The 25,394-nt window shown below is 38.5% G+C and overlaps 1 protein-coding gene across 1 annotated transcript in view; it reads left to right on the forward strand.

Annotated features, from left to right (window-relative positions):
• Positions 1-25,394, forward strand: part of EHBP1 (EH domain binding protein 1) — a 306,873-nt gene that overhangs the window by 23,075 nt on the left and 258,404 nt on the right. Inside the window, exons 3-5 of the mRNA XM_042458024.1 lie at positions 8,292-8,349; positions 11,165-11,260; positions 17,813-17,866. Of these exons, the coding sequence (XP_042313958.1) occupies positions 8,292-8,349; positions 11,165-11,260; positions 17,813-17,866 (208 nt within the window). The remainder of the gene's footprint in view (positions 1-8,291; positions 8,350-11,164; positions 11,261-17,812; positions 17,867-25,394) is intronic.

Genomic DNA, 25,394 nt, shown 5'->3' on the forward strand with positions numbered 1-25,394 from the left:
GGAGTTTTTCCAGGGTAAAAAGTTTGGAAAAGTCTGTGTTAAACAGAAGTGCAGAGAGAAATGTACATTTCTTGGAGAAAAATTAAGGGAAATTAAGAACCATAAACAGATTAATGGTCCTGTTGCTCATTCGTGCTTCAGGATCCTGTTGCTAATTTTGTGCTCTCTCATCAACTGGTTGCCTTCTGAGAAACATTTTGTCCTCCACATGTTTCATAGTGGAATCACCTGCCTTGAACAGTGATGACCTCTCTTTTGGTAGAGATCTTTAAACAGAGATCGAGTAGCTATCTCTCAGGAAGTGTGTTAGCAGAATCTCCATGTCTGAAGGGGGTTGCACTATACTACAGTAGATGGTCCTAGTGGTCCCTTCCATTTCTATTCTATCTTGGCTAAGGTTGCACCTTTAAAGGGTAGCTTTAGGATGTCATTTGGATCACACAAACTGGTTAAAAGTAGCCTGTTAAAATGTGGCATCTTGAGCTGTGTAGGGGGCTAGTAATCTGTCACATCCTGCTTGTGCTGTGAGTTGAGTGTTCAGCTGCCCCTGCAGTTTGCAAGTGCAGCAAGGATTACTAACTTGTCATTTGCCTGGAGTGTATAGACACACATTAGAGTTGCCATGTGGTGTGGTTGTGTAGTTAAAAGTAGTTGTCATGCAGTGAACATCTGTTCTCACACACAGGAGTAGGTGAATGTTCTATGATGATATGCTGAAGTGATGTTTTAGGTACAGTATAAGGAATGCCAAGTATTGTTTCTTGTATTTCCTTTACAATGCAATTAAGCTTCCAATAATAAGCTTTTTTAAAAAGTTGGCTGCCTCTTTCTGTATGCTGATTTTACATGAAAATACTGTGCACTCATCCAAATTAATTTATATCTGTATCTCTAATTTGTGATATTTGGTGCCAATTCTTGGTTGAGAAATTTTCTAAAAAATAAGTATTTTTCTTTATATCTCTGGTGTGAACACTTGGACTGTTGACCTTTCCTTGAGTATTATGAACCGTTTGTACCAGGAATGAACTTGGGCTACAAAATCCTGAATTCCCAAGAAGGATGGTTAGTGGCTTTGTTGACTGTCTGATTCTGGGAGCTGAACTTCACTTCTTCACTTCACTTCACAAGGTGTTGGTTATCACCTTTAAAGCCCTAAATGGCTTGGGTCCAAGCTATCTTAGAGACCGCCTCCTCCCGTACAATCCTCCCCGCGTTCTCCGGTCCTCTGGGAGGAACTTACTGCAGCCTCTAAAATCTAGGCTTGCGGCAACCTCCCAGAGGGCGTTCTCTGCTGTCGCCCCCAAACTCTGGAACGACCTGCCGAATGAGATCCATCAGATAACATCATTAGACAGCTTTAAAAAAAGCGGTCAAGACGGATCTCTTCCGGCAGGCCTTTCCAGATTAACCATCCCGGCCCAGGTTCCCAGGTTCCCTGATTCCCTCATTCCTCCCGTGGCCCCATCTTAGTGATGGTTGAGGATCAACAGAGGGATATCAGGGTTTTTAGTTTTAACTGCTGTTTTTATGCTTGATATTGTGTTTTTAATATGTTATACTGTTTAATACTGTCTTAAGGGGGGGAGGGATAAAGTGTTTTTAATTGTCATATTTTATATTTTACTGTTGTTAACCGCCCGGATTGGTTTGCCAGAGGGCGGTATATAAATAAATTATTATTATTATTATTATTATTATTATTATTATTATTACTTCTTATTTCTGAGCTTTATCAGTTTGTGAAATAAGGGTTGCAGAAGAAAGCTGTGAGTTTAACATAGTGATTTTGTGTCTCAAAGCTTCCGCTTTGTACTTAGTTTGTCAGGAGGTTTTCTCTCATTCCCCTTTTTTTGGCCTCATCCTTTTGACTTCTAAGGAATTATTTGTAAATAGCCATGCCCACGATGGTGGACATTTTTATGGGTAACTCATAGCAGCCAATTTCAGATGACCCATCAGTTGTGGATGTCTCTGAAATTGTAGTTTTCACATTTATCCCTATGGAATGTTCTGACTAATAGATAGGGCTGTGGTTTCATTGAACAGGTTCTATAAAATTCAGTGTCATGAAATTCTAAAATATGCATCACAGCCTAACATACACGTTGGCTGATAGGAAAATTAAGTAGCATATAGATTTAAGGGTCACTGGATGTTACTCTCTGTGTTCTTTTTAAAGCAAAAGAGAAAAAGAAGGAAAGGTTAAGCCAGAGATAGCCTGCCAGAAAGCAAAACATATCCTTGTTGTAGCAACTTTTTGATAAAGAAAGGTGCTTATAATCAGTGCTGTCTCATTTATGCTTGTGTACTATTCTAATATAAACAGACCCTTTAAAGGTCAGATTGCTTGGCTGGTCTCTGTAGTGTGTCACCAAATGACTTTTTAGGAACGAGGAAACAGAAAGCTCCATGTTCAAACAAAAATTTAAATATGTTTTGGGAAATATGATAATTCTTTAAATCAATACTTTCTCTGTAACAATATTTAGATCATATCCTCTTCTTCTTTTCAAAGCTTTAAAGAACTTACTAAAGGGAACAAAGACTGTCTGAAAAGTTAGTATACAGCATTGCTCAGAGTTAAATGGGCAGGAGGATTGGTTTCTAAAATCCAGTAACCACTCCGTCTAATAATAAATTGAAGTGGTGAATACCAACAGGTTTTTAGCTAAAGGATAACCACTAAAGAACAAGATTTGAAATCCAAAGGACATTCCAATTTTACTGGCAATACATATGACATTTTAATGAGGGAATAGTATTAGATGTGATGTTAGCTTTGTTTGTTTGGTTTTTTAAATCCTATTCTAAACTAAAACATCACACAGACTTAAGCAGTGTTAAGTTTTCAGTTTTGAGAGGCACTTAGAAATGTTCTAAGCTTGGTTAAAAGAAGAGTTTCCCACTGGATAATCTAGCATGTGGCGCTTAAAACCAAAGACAGCAGTGAACCAATGACGCAATATAAAATCTTATCTCCAAAGTACTCTGACTTTATTCCTCAAGTAATTATTTTTATCCTTCAATAGGTGCATCTGCCTTCTATTGTGCTAACATTGCTGCCTCTCTTGTTAATTATATTCTTTTATGCTTGCTTCACAAGTGCAGTTTAGCAGAGTGTAGTAATTAATTCAACCCAAATCAAACACAGTTTTAAAAAAAACCCAGCAATTAGAGTGCCAAACTACCACACACACACACACACACACACACAGAGCATCAATTCTATTGGCAAACAGAAGGAGAATGTCAAGATTGGCATTATGTAATAAAGTGAAAGTTTGACTGCATTAAAAGCTTTATCTGGTCTGTTTTTAAATCTTATATTTGATTCTGCACAGGTATGCTTGCTGTAGTTTAACGATACAGGCTCATAGTGAGATAGCATGATACTATGTGTCATAGACATAGATACATTACCACAATATGTCAACTTTCCTGAAACGTATTTTGATTCTGAGAGAGCATATATCTTTTACTAACTGTATAGCAGGGATAGGAACCTGTGGCCCTCCAGATGTAGTTGGCCTGCATGTTTTCAGTCTTATCCACAATAACTTAATAGTGAAGGATGAAGGCAGTCTTAAAACATCTGTGGAAAGTACCATATTAAACAACCTTTCTATGTAGTATGTCAAGTACATAATCAGAGTAGGGGTGGGAAGCATTTATCTCAGCTTAATGGTTAATTGCTGACTGTTTTAACCATATATCACAGAATGTGAGGTTTTGGTTCTCAGCTGTTTTCTATGCAGCAGTATAGCTGTGTGACATATCAGCAGTGCGCTAATCTTGTACTGGAAAAAATTGTGCTGATAGATGGTTGTATATATCACCTATGGAGGTAGACTGTATAGCAATCACAGGTTTATTAATGATGTTTTTCTCTGTTAGACAGAGTTGTTTTATTTCAGGGATGGAAAAGTGTGGCCCTGGAGGCCACATGCAGCCCCCCCCCCCCGGCCCCCTATTAATAAGCCTGGAGGAAGGGGCTTACCCCAAAACTATTATGGTACAAGCTGCTTAAAAAATAATTGAACATTGATTGATTGATTGATGGCTTGATTGATTGATTGATTTCCAGTCATGCGATGTGAGCAGTCACAAGATATTTCAAGCTGCTGTTGACAAATTCAAAAGGTGGATCAAAGAAGGTAAAACTAGATTTTCTGTAAAGTGCTTAATATCACAGGGATAACTATTACATTTAGCAATCATACTTTTGAGAGGGGAAAAAAATCCCCAGCCACAGCTATGATAGAGTACCTGTTTTGCACACACTGGGCTCAGAAACTGACATTTTCAGGAAACCTAGCAATCGTTGTAGAGACATTACTGAGCTAGATGGACCTGGCAACTTGCTTTGTTTAAAATATTAGCTAGTATTTTCCTGTCTCTTAAGTACAGCTTTTCATCAGAATATAATGACTGCCACAGCTGTGCTTATGTATCATCTAGCGGGTGAAGACCATTTGTTCAGCCAGTGCTGGCTGTGTCCAGATGACCCACAGCACACACTTCAAAACATTTTAAATAAATAAATAAATAATCAATCCATAGAATCATCGTAACTTGTCCCAGTCGTACCAGATAACATTTTAATTTAGCTTGCTGGACCACTTCTGTTTGTTTACAAATATACTTCTGAAATGTGAGTGTTAAACCCTGCTTTTGATTCTTTTGTGCATTGGCTAGTGACCAACTAATTTTATTATCAATTGGTAGCGGTAGGATTTGAATTCCAACAGTATCTCTCTTGTATTAATTAACCAGATTGAATCTATTAGTCATTGGATCTTTCTAAGCATTTGAATTCCATTATTAATATTGATCTGCTCTTGAGCATTAGCATTTGATTGTCAAATGATGGAATATTACCTAATTTTAGTGCAGCCCCCCCCCCCCCCCCCGCAATTACACAATATGGAAAAGGCAGGCTATTTTCGGAATTTGTAATTTTAAGTATAAACTATATATTCTGTATATTGTTGTTTTGTTATATGTTTTGATGGCTCTGATGTGCAGAAAAGCAATTAATAAATATTTTAATAAACAAAATATATTAGTAAATACTAGAGTATTTATAGGTTTTACATGTGATTTTATTATAACTGTGAAAAACCTTAGCATAAAAATTGTATGTTTTTCTTTAGTCCTTTATCATGAATTTCTGCCAGGGGTGTAGGAAAAAGAAAGAGGGTAAACTTCTCCCCTCATGATTAGTTTAGACCTACCCTTTTAAACTGACACTTAAGAGGCCAGAATCTCTGTCTCAGACTGATTCCACATACAGTGGGTCCTTGGTATCTTTGGGATTTTGGTTCTAGGACCTTTTGTGGATAGCAAAATCCTGGGATGCTCATCTCATTAAATACAATGGCATAGTAAAATAGTGTCCCTTATATAAGATGGCAAAATCAAGGTTTATTTTTGGGATTTTTTTAATACCATATTTTCAAGCCATGGATAGTTGAATCTTTGGATATGAAGGGCTGACTATAGTAAAATAGATATTGTCTGTCGACCCAAGGAGGAACCAAGATTTCATGGTCATCCTTGAAGATGGGAGACACCCCCCCTCCCTTGCTTATTAGGTGAAGAAGACATTTAAGGAGAGAGAGGCTGTTCAGACATCCCTTGAACAAAAATAAGTGCCCAACATCTTATCAAGCCATTCCCCAAGTCAGAGGTTTGTTTGAGACAGATGCAACTGTTTTTAGGCGTCACGTTTGCAAGATTGGGAGGTCAGCAGTTTGAGGTCCAGGTGCCACATGACGGAGTGAGCTCCTGTCACTGGTCCCAGCTTCTGCCAACCTAGCAGTTCAAAAGCACCTAAAAGTGCAAGTAGCTAAATAGATACAACTTTGGTGGGAAGATAACAGTGTTCTGTGCAGCCATGCTGGCCACGTGATCACAGTGTTGTCTTTGATAATGCTATCTCTTCAGCTTAATAACAGAGGTGAGCACCACCGCCTACAGTCGGTAACAACTAGATATTAAGGGGAAACGTTTACCTTTAAACTTTAATCTCTTGACTTCTAATGGTTTGATGTTTCTGCCCATCTCAAATTGTCCCACTTATACAGCTATACTCATGCTGGTTTCATTCTTTTTTATTGATTTTTATTATTTACATTTTCTATTAATAAAATTCCTAACATACATTCTACATACATACTCCTTTCTCTCTTCTTTCAGTCAATATTCTTTCAATCATTCTGTTCCTTTACTGACTTCCTAATAACACATTACAGTGGATCCTTGTTATCCGTTGGAGTTTGGTTCTAGGAACCCCCATGAATAACAAAATCCGTGTATGTTCAAATCCCATTAAATACAATGGCATAGCAAAATGGTGTCCCTTATATAAAATGGAAAAATCAAGGTTTGATACTTGAAATTTATACTTTTTTTAAAAAATATTTTCAAGTCATGGATGCTTGAATCTGTGTATTAAAAATCCGTATATATGGAAGGCTAACTATACGATAGTTTTTCCTTTCTCTTCATTTAACAACTGTTTCCAAAGAAAAGCAAGATATAAACACTGTATAAAAGATTCCTTATTCCTTCTGACCATACATTGAAAGGGTCTTATTTTTAAATGTCTTTCCTGAAATTTTTCCCTTTCTTATTTCCATTTATATTTCATTTTAATTCTCCCATAATTTAATTATATTTTCCCACTTATTATCATATTGTTGTATGGTTTTCCCATTAATATACATGATTAGTCTATCCATGGTTACCATTTCATTTAATTTTCCCAACCATTCTTCTACTTGTAGGTACAGTTTTAGATTTCCAATGTCTAGCGAGAGTCACTCTTGCTGTGGTGATCATGTATAGCAAGACACTCCTTTCATCTTGTTATAGCTTAATTCTAAGGACATTCGTTAAATTCAAGAGATATAATTCCAGTTTGAGTGGTATGTTTTTATGTACCACTTCCATGATAATTTTATGTATTTTTCCCCAATCATTCTTTATGACTCTACAATCTCACCATATGTAGTATAAGGTTCCTGGTCTTCTTTTACACTTCCAGCAGATATCATTATTGTCTTTCCTTATTTTTGCCAATTTGGTCGGTGTGGTGTACCATCTGAAGAATACTTTATAATAATTTTCTCTTAGGTTGTTACATTTTGTAAATTTCAAGTTCTATCTCCAGACATTTTCTCAAGTTGACAATGGGATTGATTTACCAATTTTCTGCATCCATTGAACCATATTATTTTTAATGTTGGCTTCATTCTTAACAAGCTTGCTTGCTATTAATCATTGTTCTTCCCCTCTCCTTCTCCAAGCTTTTGTATTATCTTCCACATAAAATGAGACAAGATTTATAAAATTGTAAAGTATCTGAAGAGTACTCTGCAGACTTAATAGTGATTTAAAATCTTACTCACTGCGCAAACTACCACTTTCCCAACTCAGTTCTCTCTGGGCCTGTGATTGAGAGGCCCTGTGGAGAGTCCTATTTGTGGTGAGATGGCAGAGACTTATACTGTTCCCGATCTCTTACCATTTTATGTATATTCTATATTATCACATCTCTGTACCAATCATTTTTATCACGTTACAAATAGACTTCGCTGCTATTTCCATTCCCAGTAGTTCTACATGAACAAAACAAGTTAGTAGAGCACAAAGGCTTGCCTAGTCCCTGGCATATCTAGGTAAGCCATGGCCCTTTTGGCTTGATGGGGCAGAGAGTGGGATCAAGGGGTCCTTCACAATACTCAGTGGAAATTAGGAAGTTTTAAAGATAGAAAAACGGTAGTGTGGAATAGCAGGGGTGGGATTGATAGAACTCTCCCACTCACCTCTATCACCAAACCCCAGCCCATAGGACAGACTTTTTAAAAAAGAAAATACAAACAGAAAAAATAGAAAAACAATCAGGAGGAGGAAAAATAGGGTTGAGGGTTGCTGAGAATCTCCTTACACTCCTTTCTGTCAATCCAGGGCCTCTAGGATGCCAGATTTTTTAAAAATGGAAAAGAGTTTTCAAGAATGAGGGTAAAAGAGGAAGGAACTGGGGAAGAGGGAAGGATTATGTGGGTTCAGAACTCATGGAACTGCTACCCCCTCCAAGTAACCTAGGCTGCCAGAATACTAGATGCTTTTTTGTAAAACACGAAGAAAAGAAACAAGACTGAAAATTAAAAAAAATTGGGGACAGCCTTACCCCTCACATGGCAAAACACCACTTCTTGAGTTACCAGTTTATTTTATTATTTCATTAGAACAATTAATGATGGTGTCTTTATTTTTCGTAACAGGCAACCAGATAAATTGGTGGTGGTTTGGACAAGAAGAAGTCGTAGAAAATCTTCTAAGGTTAGTTTTGTCAAAAATGGAAATGTTAAATTGACAGTTTGCTTTTTCATGTTGTTTCTCTGTTTTAAGACAAAAAAGGCTTATTTTTCAGAGAGAGAGAGAGAGAGAGAGAGAGAGAGAGAGAGAGCATAAGCTGACTGTGTTCCATTGAAGCTGCCACTGTTATTAATCCCTGTGAACCTAACAGTGGTTACAGCACTCAGCTCTGTATCTGTTACAGATACCAGTGGTACTGTAGTGTTAAGTAAAAATAGCAATAATGTAAATAGTTTATTCAGTTATAATTAACTACTGTATTCAAATTCATTCATTTGATACATTCTAATCTTGTCTTTCCTTGAAGGTTTTCAAGGTGCTACCTGTTATTCTCCCCTCTTTCTGCCCTCATTTCCCCTTTTCACAAATCTGTGAGGAATTAGGCTGGGCAGTAGTAACTAAGATCGTATAGGGTTTGGATTAGAGGTGAGGAACCCTTTTTTATTTTAAGGTACACTTTCTTTGGGGCTAATCTGTTGCAAATTGCACATTGATATAATTTGAAGGGCAAGTGGCCCAGAACTCTGGCAAGGGTGAACATTACTATAGTTTTTTGTGGTTTTTTCAGGCTATGTGGCCATGTCTAGAAGAGTTTCTTCTGACTTTTGCCAGCATCTGTGGCTGGCATTTGCCAGCATTGTGGCTGGACTTGCCAGCCACAGATAGATCTGGCAAAATGTCAGGAAGAAAACTCTTCTAGAACATGGCCACATAGCCCGAAAAAACCCACAAAAAACTATGGATGCTGGCCATGAAAGTCTTCGCTTCATGGTGAACATTACCTTTTCCGGTGCTCCCATCCATGTAGAGTGAAGAAGCGACAGGGGGCATTTCATATTGTGTTCTCTCTCCCTCTCTCCTAACCTGCTTGAAAGCAGGCCTGGGGGTGTAGGTTGCCGACTGATCTAGATACGCATGAATTACTCTAGCCACTAATAAAATGTTAGACATAATTAAAATAAAAGTTTCCTTAGGTTAATATAAGAACAAATGGGCATACCTAAATCGTTTTATTATTGAATCAGCTCTCAGAAAACAATGGCCCTCAGCCAGAAATTTACTGTGCCATCTCTCCTAAGCAGAATTTTTATTAAAACATGTTATTCTGATATTTTATTTACATAAATGATTGTTCTCAGTTTTATTAAGAACATCCAGCTTACATAAAGAGAATTGAAGGGTAGCCATGGATGTTATATGTGCTGTTCTTTTATCACCGGGGTATGTATTTAGATTTTGTCATAAAAAAGGATTGAGAGAGCCTGAGAGTGAAATCAGACCTTGATGCATGTATACATACACCGCAGTGGTGAGTGACAGTTGAGATGCAGAAATATTTGTCTGATAATTAAAACACACACCACAACTCAATAGGAGGTAGAGGAAGAGAGAAATTGCTCAGGTCTTTGATAGCTTACAGTAAGCATCTTGGGTGAGTGTATATGTTTGAGGAGTGCTTCTAGAAAATGTGCCGACTTCCCACAATATAAAACATCCAGGTTTTGGATTGGATCTCTCTAGCACTTGTGTGGCTTCCCCTTCTTATCCCCCCCCCCAGGAGGCCAAAATTTGTTATAATATAATATAAAATAATAATAATAATAATAATAATAATAATATTATTTATATACCTATATTCCATTTGACACAGTGGGTACAACAATTGCAATGACGATACAATACAAGATAAAAATTGCCATAGATAATTAAAACTTGCCAAAACAGTGCACAGTATACATAAAAATAACATTAAACCAAGCCAGCAATATACTTGAAGATGTTAATCATATAGGGGGAGAGCACACATAGTCTTTCAGGCCAGGCCTCGTCTCTTCCTCAAGATGGTGGTCGGGGGGGGGCTCTTAGTCTTGCCAGGCCAGGCCTCGTCTCTCCCTCTCAAGATGGTGGGTCGGGGGGAGGAGGCTCTTAGTCTTGCCAGGCCAGGCCTCGTCTCTCCCCCATCAAAATGGTGGTCGGGGGGGGGGCAGTTATGAATTCCTGATCTAGGCTTTCTGAAAACCATGTGCAGGAGAACATTCTCATGCACCTCTCATGCAGAAACACTCCTCTACAATTCAGAGTCTGGTGGTGCAGTGGTTAAATGCCAGTACTGCAGTCACACCACTGTGAGTCTGTCCCAGGGCTCCAACTTTCCATCTTTCCTAGGTCAGTAAAATGAGTACTCAACTTGTTGGGGGGCAATAGGCTAACACAACATTGTCAACACTTAGTAGAAATGCTGGATTCATATGACGCAGTATATGGAAATGCTGCTATTGCTATTCCTTTTTGTCTCAACTATGATTATTGAAGGAGATGTGTCTCCCATTAATTTACTTATACATTCAAAGCAGGGAGAGTGAACCTTATCCCAGCATCAGTCTAAGAGCAGTTGGTGTAGCTCCCAGTATGAACTCAAAACAGCAGGGGTAAGACAAGGGCAGCACATAACCCCTGAAAAGTACTGCAGGCAGAGCAACAGTGGGGAATGAGCCCGGATGTTCCACCACTGATCATTTCACAGAAGATTTGGCAGCTGAATGAAATGGTGACAAAGGCCACAAGTTCTCCATTTTCCTGATGTTCTGGTTTACTTTAGAATTTTCAAGACTTTATAACAATGGGTTTCCAGCCCTAAAGTCCAACATTAACTATATTGTTTCTTTTAGTTATTGTAATTGGATAACATAACATTGTATACATAGCAGTTTTGGTGTAAACATTGGTTATAATTACATATGAAGACTTCTGCATTCTACCCTCCCCACTCTTGTTTCAGGCTCATAGCTGGCAGCCAGGAATAAAAAATCCATACCGTGGTGTTGTTGTGTGGCCTGTTCCAGAAAACATTGAAATCACTGTGACACTTTTCAAGGTAAGTGTGGTGTTTTGTTTTGTTTTTTAATTGTCATGTTCTATGCATGTATCAGTAACTCTGACCATTTCTATATGGGAGGGGAGGGCAACTCACAGTTTGGCAGGCTGTATTGGCATCTTGCAGGACCTCAGCCTCTCTGTCCATCTCTCCTCCCCTCTGCATTTTTTTTTAAAAATAAAAATACTGTAAATCATTCTACCCTTAGTGATACTACATGCAAGGAACTGCATTCCACCAACCTTTTGCATAGCCTTATGCTATGGAGGGTGTGTGTGTGTTGCTGGTGATGATAATTCAATTCTCAGAGCCAACTAATTATTAATAATGAATTATTAGTAATTAATTTCTTCTTTCCAATAAATACAGCATAATTATTTACCTTCCAGCCTCAAAGGGTACACAGAAGGTGCTCAGCACACTAATTATTTTTGTGTGAAATAAGAACACATTAGTACACCCTTTTCTTAAGCAGGCTTTCTCAAATTCCACACTGAACTCAGTGGGACTTACTCCCCAAAAATGTATATAGGATCAATCTCAAATGTATTAACATCATTCATTTATAAAACGTATCTCACTTCCCCTGCTTTCAAGAAGCTTGAGTTTATAAGTTATTAATACATAAACCATGGGATGCAGTGGCTTAGTGGTTAAGATGCCAATTCTGATGATCGGAAGATCAGAAGGTTGGCAGTTCAAGTGCTGCATTATGGGGGGAACTCCTGTCACTAGTCCCAGCTTCTGTCAACCTAGCAGTTCAAAAGCATTCAAATGCAAGTAGAAACGCAGTGGCAGATAGAAATGCAACTGGAAGGTAAGAGTGTTTGGTGCAGTCATGCTGGCCACATGACTACCAGAGCAGTCCTTGGACAATGCTGGTTCTTCGGCTTGCAAACAGAGATGAGCACCACCCCTTACAGTCAGTTATGACTAGACATTCATGTCAAAGAACTACCTTTACCTTCAGCTTTAATACATAAACCAGAGAAAATATTCTATAACAAGGGGCTGTACCCCCACCCCTACACCTGTTCTTGAAAAAGAAATCCTCCAAATGCCCCCTAGGGAAGATGGAGACATGTTTTGGGCCTTCCAGGTCCTTTAGATAGCATTTTAAGGGAATTTTTTGTCTTAAAAAAATAATTTCAACTTTTAGGGGTATCCAAGAGGTCTTCAAATATGATAGGAATGCCATTCACACACCCCTAGACATTATTTTTGGGCATCTTGGAGAAATTTTTTTACCCCTGGGGAGGTGTAGTTGGCACAGATACAGCCTTGGGGCTTCATGCTGTCCTGAAGAAACACTATGCCTCATCCAACAACAACAAATTTTATTTCGATCATAGACCAGTATAAAAATAATATAAATATAATATAAAATATATAAAAGAAATAAGGTACAATTATTAAAACAAATCAGAACCAGAAACAAGGAAATCAAAATTGGTCTCTGCCAACAAACATAAGTTGTTATCAATCATTTGAGAGCATGTTTTACATATAATGTAACAAAATTTTGCTACCTTAAGTATAACAGTTTGATTTTGACTGTCTAACAAATAGCTTAGATAAAAAAACATCAGTGTGTCCAGGAAATTTGGTTAGAAGAGGGGTGATCAGCTGATGACGAATGTCCTTATAAAACTGACAATACAAAAGAACATGAGCCATGGTTTCTGTTGCTCCAGTATCACATGGACAAAATCGGAGTTCATAGGGGATTTTCCTGTATTTTCCTTCCAGTACTGCTGTAGGGAGAACATTGACTATGCCTTGTCTATCATCATAATACACATTGCAAACAATAAAATGTCAAGCAGTAGGCAGATGACTCCCAGCAAAACCTAGCTGCTGTTTGTTTGTTTTTGTTTGTTTGTTTGTTTTTTTAATTTTAAAAAGACAACTTTAGGGTCCTTTTGAAAGAACCTGAAGACTGAGGACTCTTCCACATAAGCCCTGTTCTGGCAGCAGTCACACAAGTAATAATAAAATAGTAACATCCCACTTTCCAGGCATCCATTAGTGCTCCTCTCTCAATCACGTGACCAGGGCTGCTTCCGCCATTGAACTCTTTTCCTGACCTTCCTCCCTTATGCCCAATTCAGCATGCCTTTAGGGTTTGTGTTAACCCTCCACTTTTCCCCCATGCAGGTTACAGAGAGCTGTGGTGCTGCAATTTTATTGTTTAACAATAAAAAAATAAGAATTAGAAATAGAAACAAAGAAAGATAATCAGCGTATTTTGGAATAGTGAGGGGGGAGGACACACTGACACTGCCCCAGGAGTGACATGTCACACCTGGGGACTTGCATGATAGCCAGATCATTGATGAGATTCCCCTGTCAATTCCCCTAAATGCTATGATGCACCATGAACAGGACAGCTACAAGTTGGAGGCATCATCAGGTATCTCCAAAGCTTCTTCTTTCCTGGTGAAATTGCAGTTTAGAAGCCATGCGTAGTAATGTCCTTAATCTAGCAAGTGTCTTTCTTTTGGGCTGGATGAGGAAAAACAGATTGAAACTGAATCCAGATAAAATGGAGGTGCTTGTAGTTGGGGTTCCTAATCTGGGTTTGGAAGTTTGTCAGCCTGTCCTGGACAGGGTCACACTTCCCCTAAAATACAATATTCTTAGTTTAGGGGTGCTCCTGGATCCGTCGCTCCAGATGTCAGTCCAGATAGATGTGGCGGCCAGGAGTACCTGTTACCAGCTTTGGTTAATACGCTAACTACACCACTTTCTAGAACCAAATATTATGGTACATGCACTGGTAACCTCATGACTTGACTTCTGCCGTGTGCTCTACAAAGGGCTACCCTTGCACTTAGTCCAGAAACTTCAACTAATTTAAAATATGGCAGCCAGGATGGTCACTAGAAGATCTAGAGGTGACCATATTACACTTATATTAAAGTTTCTTCACTGGCTGCCTTCTCCCATATATTCTGCCCCGCACATTGTGGTCCTACAGTAAAAACCTACTGCATCCAGCTAATACTAGGCTGGCTGCAGTTACCCAGAGGACCTTTTCTTCTGCCACTCCCATATTATGGAATAGCCTGCAGGAGGAGATTCGATGTATCACTAGCCTTGATTGCTTAAAAAAGACCTATCTCTTCTGGCATGTCTTCCCAGTTTAATATTTTAGCAACCTTGTATTTAATCATTCAACAACTGGCCTAACTATCTCTGCCTTGTATTTTTAATAATTGCATTAATAACTGAATTCGCCTGAATAACAAGGTATAGTGGGGGACAGGGAGGGGTAATTGGCAAAAATCAGACAGAGGAACCTTGCACGAATAAAGCACTGTTTTCACGAGATGCTGCTGTCTAATAATGGGCAACCTCTTCTCTCAAACTGTCACATATGGTCCAAAAAGTTCTCTGAGCTTCTGAAGAAGGTTTCAGGAAAGCAGGAAGCCAGAAGTGGGGGAAAGAGATGGGAAAGTCTCCTCTCATGAACCCCCTTCCCTTCACAGTTCTCAGGAATCAAGCCATTATTTTGTGTTGCAATATTCTTCATTAACCAGGAGCTTGTAACTAACCTTGTGCATTCTATCCTATCTTCAGTAATAAAAGTAAAGGCACTTCATGTAACTTTTGAAGGACTCTCTTTTAAACAGTGAACCTTGAACTTCTAAAAAGTCTTAACTTCTGAATGCAGTGGTGTCAGAATTAAAATTTATCTAAAAGATATGTGTACGGAACCCAGGGTTCAAATTCCCACTTAGCCATGGAAACACACAGGATGGTCTTGGGCAAGTCACACTCTCTCAGTCTTAGAGGGAGGGAAATTCAATGCCAAGATATGGGAGCAGGTCAGAGATGGTATGTTACCACAGTGGTGGTAATAGAAAATACAGAACTATTCCAAAGACACAGATGCCTCCATATCATGTAAACATCCCTCCCATTGACAGACCGCCTAGGCTGTTAAGTAGTGGTTTTTCAAGTATCCACTGGTGGCTGCTAAGAGGCTATACTTAACATTCTCATTAGTAACTGAAGCCAAGACTTACCCTCTAATCCTACCAGAAACACCCTTTCAGCAGCCACTTACAGATTCCGAGTCATAGCAGTCTATATCACTTCTCAAAACACATGGCTCGTCTGTCGTTACCTCTGGTTCATTACTGCCACTACATGCTACTATTGCAGATTGCTGCTTTACAAACAGAATCTAGTGTTTATCTATTACTCTTATATAGCTCTGCATGAGAAGCACATTCCACTTGCAGTTATTGCCAATACAGAATAAGTCGGCAGCTCAGCTATAATCTTGAGTTTTTAATCAGTGCAAACAGTTGGGATTCAGGACTACATTCAAGCTTTGATATTATGACTACAACACACATTTGCTTTCCCTTTTCTTTCAAGACCTTTCAACTTTCATATCAAGCACAGAATCCTGTCCCCCACTATACCTTGTCATTCAGGTGAATTCCTGATCTTTCTGAAAGGCATTTCAGAGTGTTTAGCAGAGAGAAGGGGATGGAAAGGTTTCTTTCCATGAACAGCCTTCTGTTCATAGTTCTTAGGATCCAAGCCAATCTCAGATCCCCAAAGCCGTACTCCTATGATATAAGATGAGACTTCAGGGATATTTAAGTGCAAGCACCTTTCTTTTTAAAAATTATGCAGAATTATCTGAGACATTGATGAAGTCTCACAAGCTGAGATAAATATGAAACAGGGCAATCCTTGAGAGCAAGGGTCAAAATTCAACACAATGTTAAATGTGTTGCTACATTTCACTTCAAAAGAAATGATGCCTGTCTGCTATTAAATAGCAGCTCTGAGGGCCCCTAGATTAAGGAATGGGGAATTTAACTCCTCCCCACCCCCCATTATTCCTGATAGATTTTTCCACCTGGTGGTAAAGATTTTTATAGTCTGAAAGCTTTCAAAACAGTTCCCTAAATATATGAGTTACAATGACAATTATAGTTTGCAGTTCAGAAAAGCATACAGAAAAGATCCAGATTCTCTCCTCTTCTTCCTGAGCAACAAAGTTGCACATATTACGTGGAATCCCAATATTTATTGATTTATTTTAAGTTGCCCATAAATATTGGAAAATGGTCTACAAAAACTGCTTTTAAATGGTAAAAAGAATCAAAGGCAGCATAGTGGAAATGTGCCAAAACAAGGAGAAAAATAAATGTGCTTGGACCTGTTTGGGACTTAGTTTTATCAAAGCTACTATCTTGGGCAACTAGATGGATTATCTTTACCAGGTAAAGGACATGGGGAATTGAAGTTAATTATTCTGGACCATTCAGTGGCTTTCAGTACTATCACTGTCTTTTTGGAAAAAATGTTTGGCTGGATCACTGGGGGCATTCAACATCAGTGGCTCCTTTTTTTAAATGGACAACCATTTCCATTACTTTGTGTTACTGTAACAACAAAAAACATTTTTTTAAAAGTTATTCTGTGCCTCTTGCTTTGCCTTTATTAACTGATTACTGTTTAGTTTTGTTATTTGGCATAGTAATGCAAAAAGATAACTTACACATTTTTAAATAAATTAAAATGAAGTGAAATTCAGACCCTTTGAGTTTTCAAAGACCCATCTATTGAGTCAGCAGGACTTCTGTGATACCCAGGGTTGATTTAAATAGCATTTCTGAAGAATTCAGTTTTGATTCCTGTATTAAATCACTAATCAGATCACTAATGAGGAGGATTCTATTAGTCATCATCTGTAGAACTATATTTAATATAAGTATGGGCCTGAACAGACATGCCAAAATAAAGCTGCTTCGGGTCACTTTGGGGGCATGCTGTTTAAACAACACATGCATCTTAAGAGGCCAGAAGCTGCACCAAAGCTGTGCTCTAGTCCTTAGGACTGGAGTGTGGCTTTGGCATGGGTTCTGGCCTCTTAGACACATGCATCATTTAAACAGCATACCTCCAAAGTGACCAGATGCAGCTTGCTTTTGGCCAGTCTGTTTGGGCCCAAAAATACATATTCAGAAATGGGTACACAATTTTCAGTTATCAAACATGTGACCCCTTGTATTTAGATCCAGGCCTCTCCTCTTTGGTCAGGTCATTTCCCCAAAGTGTCTGTTTGTCGAACTTCTCTGTCTTTGCATTTAGAGAAAGGCAAAGCAGAGAGAGAGAGAGAGAAGGGGGGGGGGGGAGAGAGTGTGTGAAAGTATACCATCAGCATAATAGGACTGATCAAGTTATTTACCATCTCCATAAACTACCATTAACATATTCATAGAATATAATTAAAAGTTGTATAGTTAATATTCATGATATCCATTATTTTTCTTCAATTGCTTTTTTAAAAAAAATGAAATTTGGTTATTTTTTTTAAAATTCAATTAAAAAGTCTATCTATCTATCTATCTATCTATCTATCTATCTATCTATCCATGTAAATCCATTAGTTTTGCATTCCTCTGCCAGTTTCCAAATTTAATGTTAAGTGGGAGGAAAGTTTAAAAGGTGAGTAAAATAAAAGAAGTAAAGATTTTCTATACTGCTTAGAAATGAAATGTATATTATATTTCCCCCTTCTAGGATCCTCATGCTGAGGAATTTGAAGACAAAGAATGGACATTTGTAATAGAAAATGTAAGTGAAAAAATATGCTTCTCATTATTCTGGTTTGGAGGTAACTTCAGATGAAACAATTTGCCATTAAACAGGATAAAAGGCTTCCAATGTCTGCCCCTCCAATGGTAGGGAGGGATAAACCAAGTTATAAGAGTGCTGCTACTGCCAGTTGAAATGTAAATCAATTCTGTTTTGTATCAGCTGACTGTAACTTTCTAAACATTATTGTATATGTTCATCTATTGCTATTTTCTTCATTTATAATTAACAAATAGTACAATGTGATTTAAAACTAACAGCATGGAATTTATGTGTACAGCTACATGGAATGGCAGTTTTGGTGCATTTAAATATATGGCAGTTATGGAAATATCCTGGGGTAACCCTGATGGGGTAACTTGAATTCAAAATGGTGCACTTCGGATAAATAAAAACAAACAACTCAAATAGCTCACCATTTCCCTCAAATAAACTTTTGCGTAAAGCTGGAATTTTTTCCTTAAGGTTGATAGCACCACACAGTGGTGAGAGAAGACATGTGCAGCTTTTAGTTTAAGAAAATAAAAGTATACAGTATTTGCCTTAGAGAACTTTTGAGAGCATTTGTTTAACACTGACATTGCCCAAAATGAGTGTTTTGTGTGTGTTAGGGAGGAAGACAGAGACTTTTGTCAGTGGGGCATTAAGTTGGCTACATTGGTCTGGAATCAGTTGCAATAATAGGTCTGTTATTGTTGAACTCAGTTACTGATTGAGAAGATGAAGTATAAAAGCAAATAATAATTTTCAAAAAAATAATCATATTGATTTGCAAACTTGCTTATTCTTCATGTGCCAATAAATGATGATCCCTACACGGTTGATGTTTGTACTATTGTACTTTTGAAGTGCTTCTTTCTTACATTGAGCAACAGGAAGTGAAAAACATTCTTAGTGATTGTTAGTTAAATGCATACTGCTCCTGCAATTTCTGCTGTGCTAAATCCAGTCAGTAGTTGCAACTAGATTAGAACCATTTAATCAATTGGATCAGTATTAACACATGCATAAATCTCATTGCTTCAGTGTGTTTACTCTTCTTGGAAACTAGCATTTGGATGTAGATACTCTGATCACTTTGAGTTTTCCTTCTTGTGAAGTGTTCATTAGACTTAGAGAAGTAAAATCTAATTTAAATGTCCAGTTAGAGTCTCTGGATGTTTTAGTGATGGCAGGGCAGACAATTTTTACATTTAAAAATTGTGGTGTCTGTGGTCCACACTTTGCTCACCACAGGCCATGTAACAGCATGTCAGAAGTGAACAACAGTTGGAACCTGCCACAATTCATGAACATTTTCATTCTCCTAGTCATCCACTGATGTTTATATTCTGTAGGTAACAATTCTAGGTCTTGCTTTAGTTTTCTTACAGTCATGTTAGTCCCTTGTTACTGGACAAAAGTAAAAGATAAATAAATGTCATAGTTAAGCATTCTTAATGATGGACATTCTTCAAGCACTTCAAGATATTGTATTCATTTTGAGTGGGAGAGTAATAGCATACTCTTAATAATACGTCTTGTATTTTGTTTTGATTTTGCTTTATAATTCTCTGCCCCCCCCTCCCAATACTCATGCCCATCCAAACAACGAAATGGCTTCAACCTAATGAGTGGAATTTTTGCTAAAGCAGTAGGACGTCCCCAAACTATCTTCCTCCTCACATCTTCTATATCCCTTCTCTAAAATCTTCTCAGGAGGATCCCCCAGTAAGTCGGCTGATACGCCAGCTGTGCCCTTTCATGGAACTGGGGGACCTGGAAACTGTGGCACATGCTGTGGTAACCTCACGACTCAACTTCTGCAGTGTATTGTACATGGGGCTACCCTTGTGCTTAGTCCGGAAACCTCAACTAGTTCAGAATATGGCAGCCAGGTTGGTCATTGAAAAAACCAGGAGTGACCATATAACACCTATCCTAAAATCACTCCACTGGCTGCCCATTGGTTTCTGGGCGCAGTACAAGGTGTTGTTTATCACTTTTAAAGCCTTACATGGCATGGGTCCAACCTATTTATGGAATTGCCTTCTCCCATATAATCCACCCCGTACCCTCAGGTCCTCTGGGAGGAGTTTATTGCAACTCGTGAAGACCAGAACAACTATGGCGACACAGAGGACCTTTTTGGCAACTGCTCCCAGACTATGTAATGACCTGTTGGACGAGATCCATCATAGTACAAGCCTGGTCAGTTTTAAGAAAGCTGGCAAGACAGATCTCTTCCGACAGGCCTTTCCGGAATAGTTCAGCCATCCATTGAGTAGACTATTATATAGCCTATTGATTTTCTCACACCCCATCCTCCAGTTTATTTGTTTTAATTTGTTTTAATTAATCTTTTTAGTATGAATTTTTAATATATCTGTGATTTAATTGTTACTTTTAGGGGGGAGGGTAGAACCTGGGACTGTTGTATGTTGTTATTTTACTATGTTTTGACTGTTTTACTACAAGCTGCCTCAGTCCTAATCGGAGTAGGCGGGATATAAATAAAAGATGATGATGATTCCAGAACCCATTTGGGATGAGGTACAGTTGTGGAGGAACCTTTTCACCCAGTAGCTTTTGTTCTTTTCTTGGAAGATTATGGATGGATCCATAAAGGAAGTGTTTGTGTTTGTGTGTGCATGGGCGTGTGTGCTCATGCACTTGTGTACATATATGCACACCATGTATAGTTAAAAACTCCTGCTGAATTAATCTGTGCACAATGAAAGTTGATGCTACAATATATTGGTTAGCCACAAGATGCCACAAGACTCCCCTTGCTATTTTGTTTGCTATTGCAAACCACAACAAATGGATATGCCTTTGGAATTGCCTAGTCTTACTTGACTAGGTATGGGAATAAGATGTTGTTGGAGTGTAGCTACCTGCACATATCACCAACACAGTCAGTGGTGAGGAGTGCAGTCGAACAACATCTGGAGGGCTGTGTGGTTCTCATTCCTGCTCTAAGATAAACTGGCATAATAGGAGGATGTGATAGGGTGGGGTCCCCTCCCCCATTTTAGCCCTTTTTGGCAAATAATTCTGTGATGAATAATTCTGATTTCTTTTTTTTAAGTCTAAATACATGCCTCTGTCCAAGAAAGCAATAGATTCTTTTCTTAGAATTAAAAACTAATATAGCTCTCCACTTATTTTTCTAGTTTCTAGTATATCTCATTTTGTTTAAACAAATGATAATACTGTAGAGTCATTACCTAGAGTCATAAAAGAGAAGGTGTATCTGTCTGCCTCTGTCATAGTTCCAGTACTGTGAAATCCAAGTACATGAAACTTGCCATGAATACTAAAGTAACATGGTTGTGTTTATTTGGTCTTAGAATTGATGGATTGATTTAAATTAATTTAATTTAAATTAATTTAAATTAATTAAAATCTCTCCACAGCATGCCAAAAAATTAAATAAATCATCAGCCACTAGATGCCATATCTTCCCTGACCAGGAGAAACTAAGCCGAAGGCAGGTCTGGAAGATTCATTTTTCCACAGACAAACTTTGTCTCTACTTTATGTGAAGGACCCCCCCCCCCCAAACTCTTCAAAGAGAGAGATAGGCAAGCATTTGATTCCTGGTTGATGGAAAGGGGAACAGAGGATGAGGCTGAATGGCTGCTGTGATAAAGGGAGAGAAAGGCCAAGGCAAACGAAAATGGGATGGGGAGAAAAAAGAGAGAAGGAAGGAAGGAAGGAGCACTGGGATAAGAATTAGTAAGGAGTTTTTAACCTGTTCAAAGATAGTATTCTTGCTAGTATCTGATAACGTTACCACATCTTCTAGAATCAATATTGCCCTATAATTACAAACATTTTCACCATGAATATTATAACAGAGTTTATTTTAAAATGAAATTGCAGTGATGTATTTTCTTTCACAGAGTACAAGCTTAGGTTTTTTTACACTTCCCATCATCTACAAGCTGAACAGTTTATTAACTGAAATAAAAATGCCCATTTCAGAATTAAATATCTGTATTTAATACATCTGGAGCAGGGAGCCTGTAGTTCAGTCATGCCTTTCTGGCCTTCTAATTCCGCTGTGATATTCCACTGTATGTGATTATGTGAACTGTGACTGGTTGCCTGGGTCTTCTGGTCTAACTATAGCTCAGAATTAGATGCTACTTTGTCACCCTTGTTCTGCTTTGAATGTAACAGAAAATCAAAAAGTGTGTGCAGTTTTTTAATACAGCATTTGCTTACATTAAATATTTAGCACTTTGTTCTAGTTCAGGAGTCTTGGAGATTAGGTTTTTGGAGCAAAACTCATAGCATATCTTGTCTTGACTGGCTGATTTTTTTGAAAGCCAGGGCAGTTGTAGAAAGTCATCTTACTGTTGCAGTGTAACTGGCCTGATCCCTTTACATATAGCTTTTACATGTTTTGACTGTTTCCTAGCAGCATTTTAATTTTGGTGTGTGTATGTGTGTGGTGTGTGTGTGTGTGTGTGTGTGTGTGTGTGTGTGTGTGTGTATATATATATATATATCCTCCTTCAGAACTATGAAATGTAGTGGGACTCCCTTGTCTTTGAGTGCATTCCATAGCTTTTCATGATCGATGCAGTCAGAGGCTTTGCTCTACTCTGTAAAGTACATGCTGATTTTTCTCTGGAATTTCTTAGTACGCTCCACTGGCCATTGTATTTTTGCAGTGTGGTCCATAATGCCTCTTCTTTTCCTGAACCTCACTTGCACCTTTGGGATTTCTCTCTCCATATATGATTGAAGTCTATGCTGACCATGAAAGCCTTCAACTTCACATCTGGATAGACCTGCCAGAAGAGATTTGGACTTTAACGCTCTGCAGATAGCGTATTCAGCTGTTGAATCTCTTCCGACAGGTCATTCCACACTCTAGGGGCAGTTAAAGAAAAAGTCCTCTGGCTGACATTTGCCAATCTTGGCTGACTGGAGTAAACATCCATTAGAGGATCTGAGTATATGGTGCAAATTATATGGGAAGAGGTGATCCCGTAGATAACCTGGACCCAAACCATGCAGGGTTTTAAAGGTTATAACCAACATTTTGTACCTTTACCAGAAACGAATTGACAGCCAGTGGATTGATTTTACCATTGGTGTAATATGATCACTTCCAGCTCTCCAGGTAATCAATCTGGCTAACATGTTCTGAACTAACCAAAGTTTCCAAATTTGGGACAGAGGTAGCCCAATGCATTGCAAAGTCCAGCCTTGAGGTAACCACTGTGTGCACTATCCTCTTTAGGTCCTCCAGCTCTAGGTAGGGGCACAGCTGGCATATCAGCTGAAGCTCATAGTAGGTACTTCTGGCTATTGGTATCTATCTGAGGTGTCATTTTGAGCAAAGGATCCAGAAGAACCCCCTCTGCTCTACTAAAGCATTTGTACCCAAGCAGCTTGACTGGATGAGGGCTCAAATTTTTAGTAGTGGAACTCCACTGAGGAAAACTGTTGATAGCCCCGTAATACTGGTAGAGTGTCTTTAAAATCCTGACCAACTTCTAGGATAGCCAAATTGTGAATTGTAATCCACTTGACCAGAAAGTGTTACAACACAGGACAGCACTTTTATGGGTAACATAGGTGGGATACAGACCGGCAAAATGTAGCGTGGTGGAGGCGGCAGTAGGTTAGGGAGCATGCACCATTCAAACGCTCCCTAACCCTAGTACATACTAGGGTTAGCCTAGTACTACTGGCTGCGACAAAATGGTGGTGCCCTGTCTACACGGGCACCACCATTTTGACACGAAGGATGCTTAGCATCCACACGTCTGTGTCATAAGGATGTCATGAGTGCACCATTGGCGTACTGCAACGTTTTTATGGCGCTGCAAGAAGGACCTGCCCTTGCAGATCCTTTTTGCTGTGCAAGGGAGCCGCGTGGTTTGTCCGCTGCGGCTCCCTCGCGCAGCAAAGCAAAACGCCGGGAGACCACCCTTTTTGGGTGGTCTGTATAGTACCATATAAACTGAGCAACATTCCAAGAGATCTCTTGTTCTTGTTCTAGCCACTTGGGAACCATTCTGTTTCTCCATATTCCATTCTAACAATGGCCTCTTGTCCTGAATACAGATTTTGCTTCAGAAATATGAAATGTAGTGGGACTCGCTTGTCTTTGAGTGCATTCCATAGCTTTTCATGATCGATACAGTCAGAGGCTTTGCTCTACTCTGCAAAGTATATGCTGATTTTTCTCTGGAATTTCTTGGTACGATCCATTGGCCATTGTTTTTTTTGTTTGTTTGTTTGTTTGTTTTGCAGTGTGGTCCATACTGCCTCTTCTTTTCCTGAACCTCACATGCACCTTTGGGATTTCTCTCTCCATATATGATTGAAGTCTATGTTGCAAAATTTTAAGTATAATTTTGCTTATGTGGGAAGTTAATGCCATGGTCCTACAGTTGCACCAGCCCTTTTTTGGGATTGGGGTGTATATTGATCATTTCCAGTCTGTTGGCCACCTATTTGTTTTCCATATTTATTGACATATTTTAGTTAACATTAAAATTGATTCTATGTGGAATATAGCAGTTCAATTGGCATATGAATATAGCAGTTCGATTGGCATATGATCCTGATTATTTATTTTCCTCAGTTTCTCTTATAACTTCCACCTTGCTTTTTAGAATTTTGGATTCATCTTTATATGGTTCTTTGTTCGATGTGTCATTCATTTTGTCATCTCTTTTATACAACCCTTCTGTGTAATACACCCAACATCTTTTTAATAACTTCTTGATCTTGTTCTTTTTCTTGTCGTAGAGCATCCTGGCCCTTGGTTTGAACTTCCGAGTTCTTGGATCATATTAGAAAACCTTAATTTAAACAGTATTATTAGAATAAATCAAAACATACATCCCAGAAAGCCACCTTATGGTGAAGTGGACTTATGCGCCTGATTGAAGAATTATATTAGAAATGCTTTTTATAAACTGTTTGTGGTCATGATTTTGGGTGAGACTAGATGTTGACTTGAGGTATCAATAGAAGCTAGAATTCAGCTTTTGCAAAGACTAATGTCAGAGTGAGCAATTTTTGTATAAGATTATTTTGAGAACACTGTGCTTCTTGATAAGTTTGAATGTCCCGAACAGAAGAGTTTGAGGTTTCTGTTTTATAAATAATGTCACAATGAACTAGGACAATTTTTGCTATTTCAAAATGCATAGACATGTTCATAATGCCATAGAATGTATGTATTAACGTAGATGCTTTGCAGTCAGGGGTGGGGTAAGAGTTTGGAGGTCTGTTTTTCCTGTATTGTGCTTGTGTATAAAACCTGCTGTAAAGAATATTCGGGGTCTCTCTTGCACCTTTTGATGCAGGAGGATCCCAGCCGTAATAAAACTGTGCCTTCTGTGACAGTGGATCAGCTTGGTTGTTTTTCTCAGCCTGTGGTTTCTGCTACAGTGGTTGCTTGCTTTATAGCACAAGAGCCCCCCTCCCTTTTCTGCTTAATATAATAATAATAATAATAATAATAATAATAATAATAATAATAATAATAATA

Source organism: Sceloporus undulatus, chromosome 1 (genome assembly GCF_019175285.1).
Source record: "Sceloporus undulatus isolate JIND9_A2432 ecotype Alabama chromosome 1, SceUnd_v1.1, whole genome shotgun sequence".
Taxonomy (NCBI): domain Eukaryota; kingdom Metazoa; phylum Chordata; class Lepidosauria; order Squamata; family Phrynosomatidae; genus Sceloporus; species Sceloporus undulatus.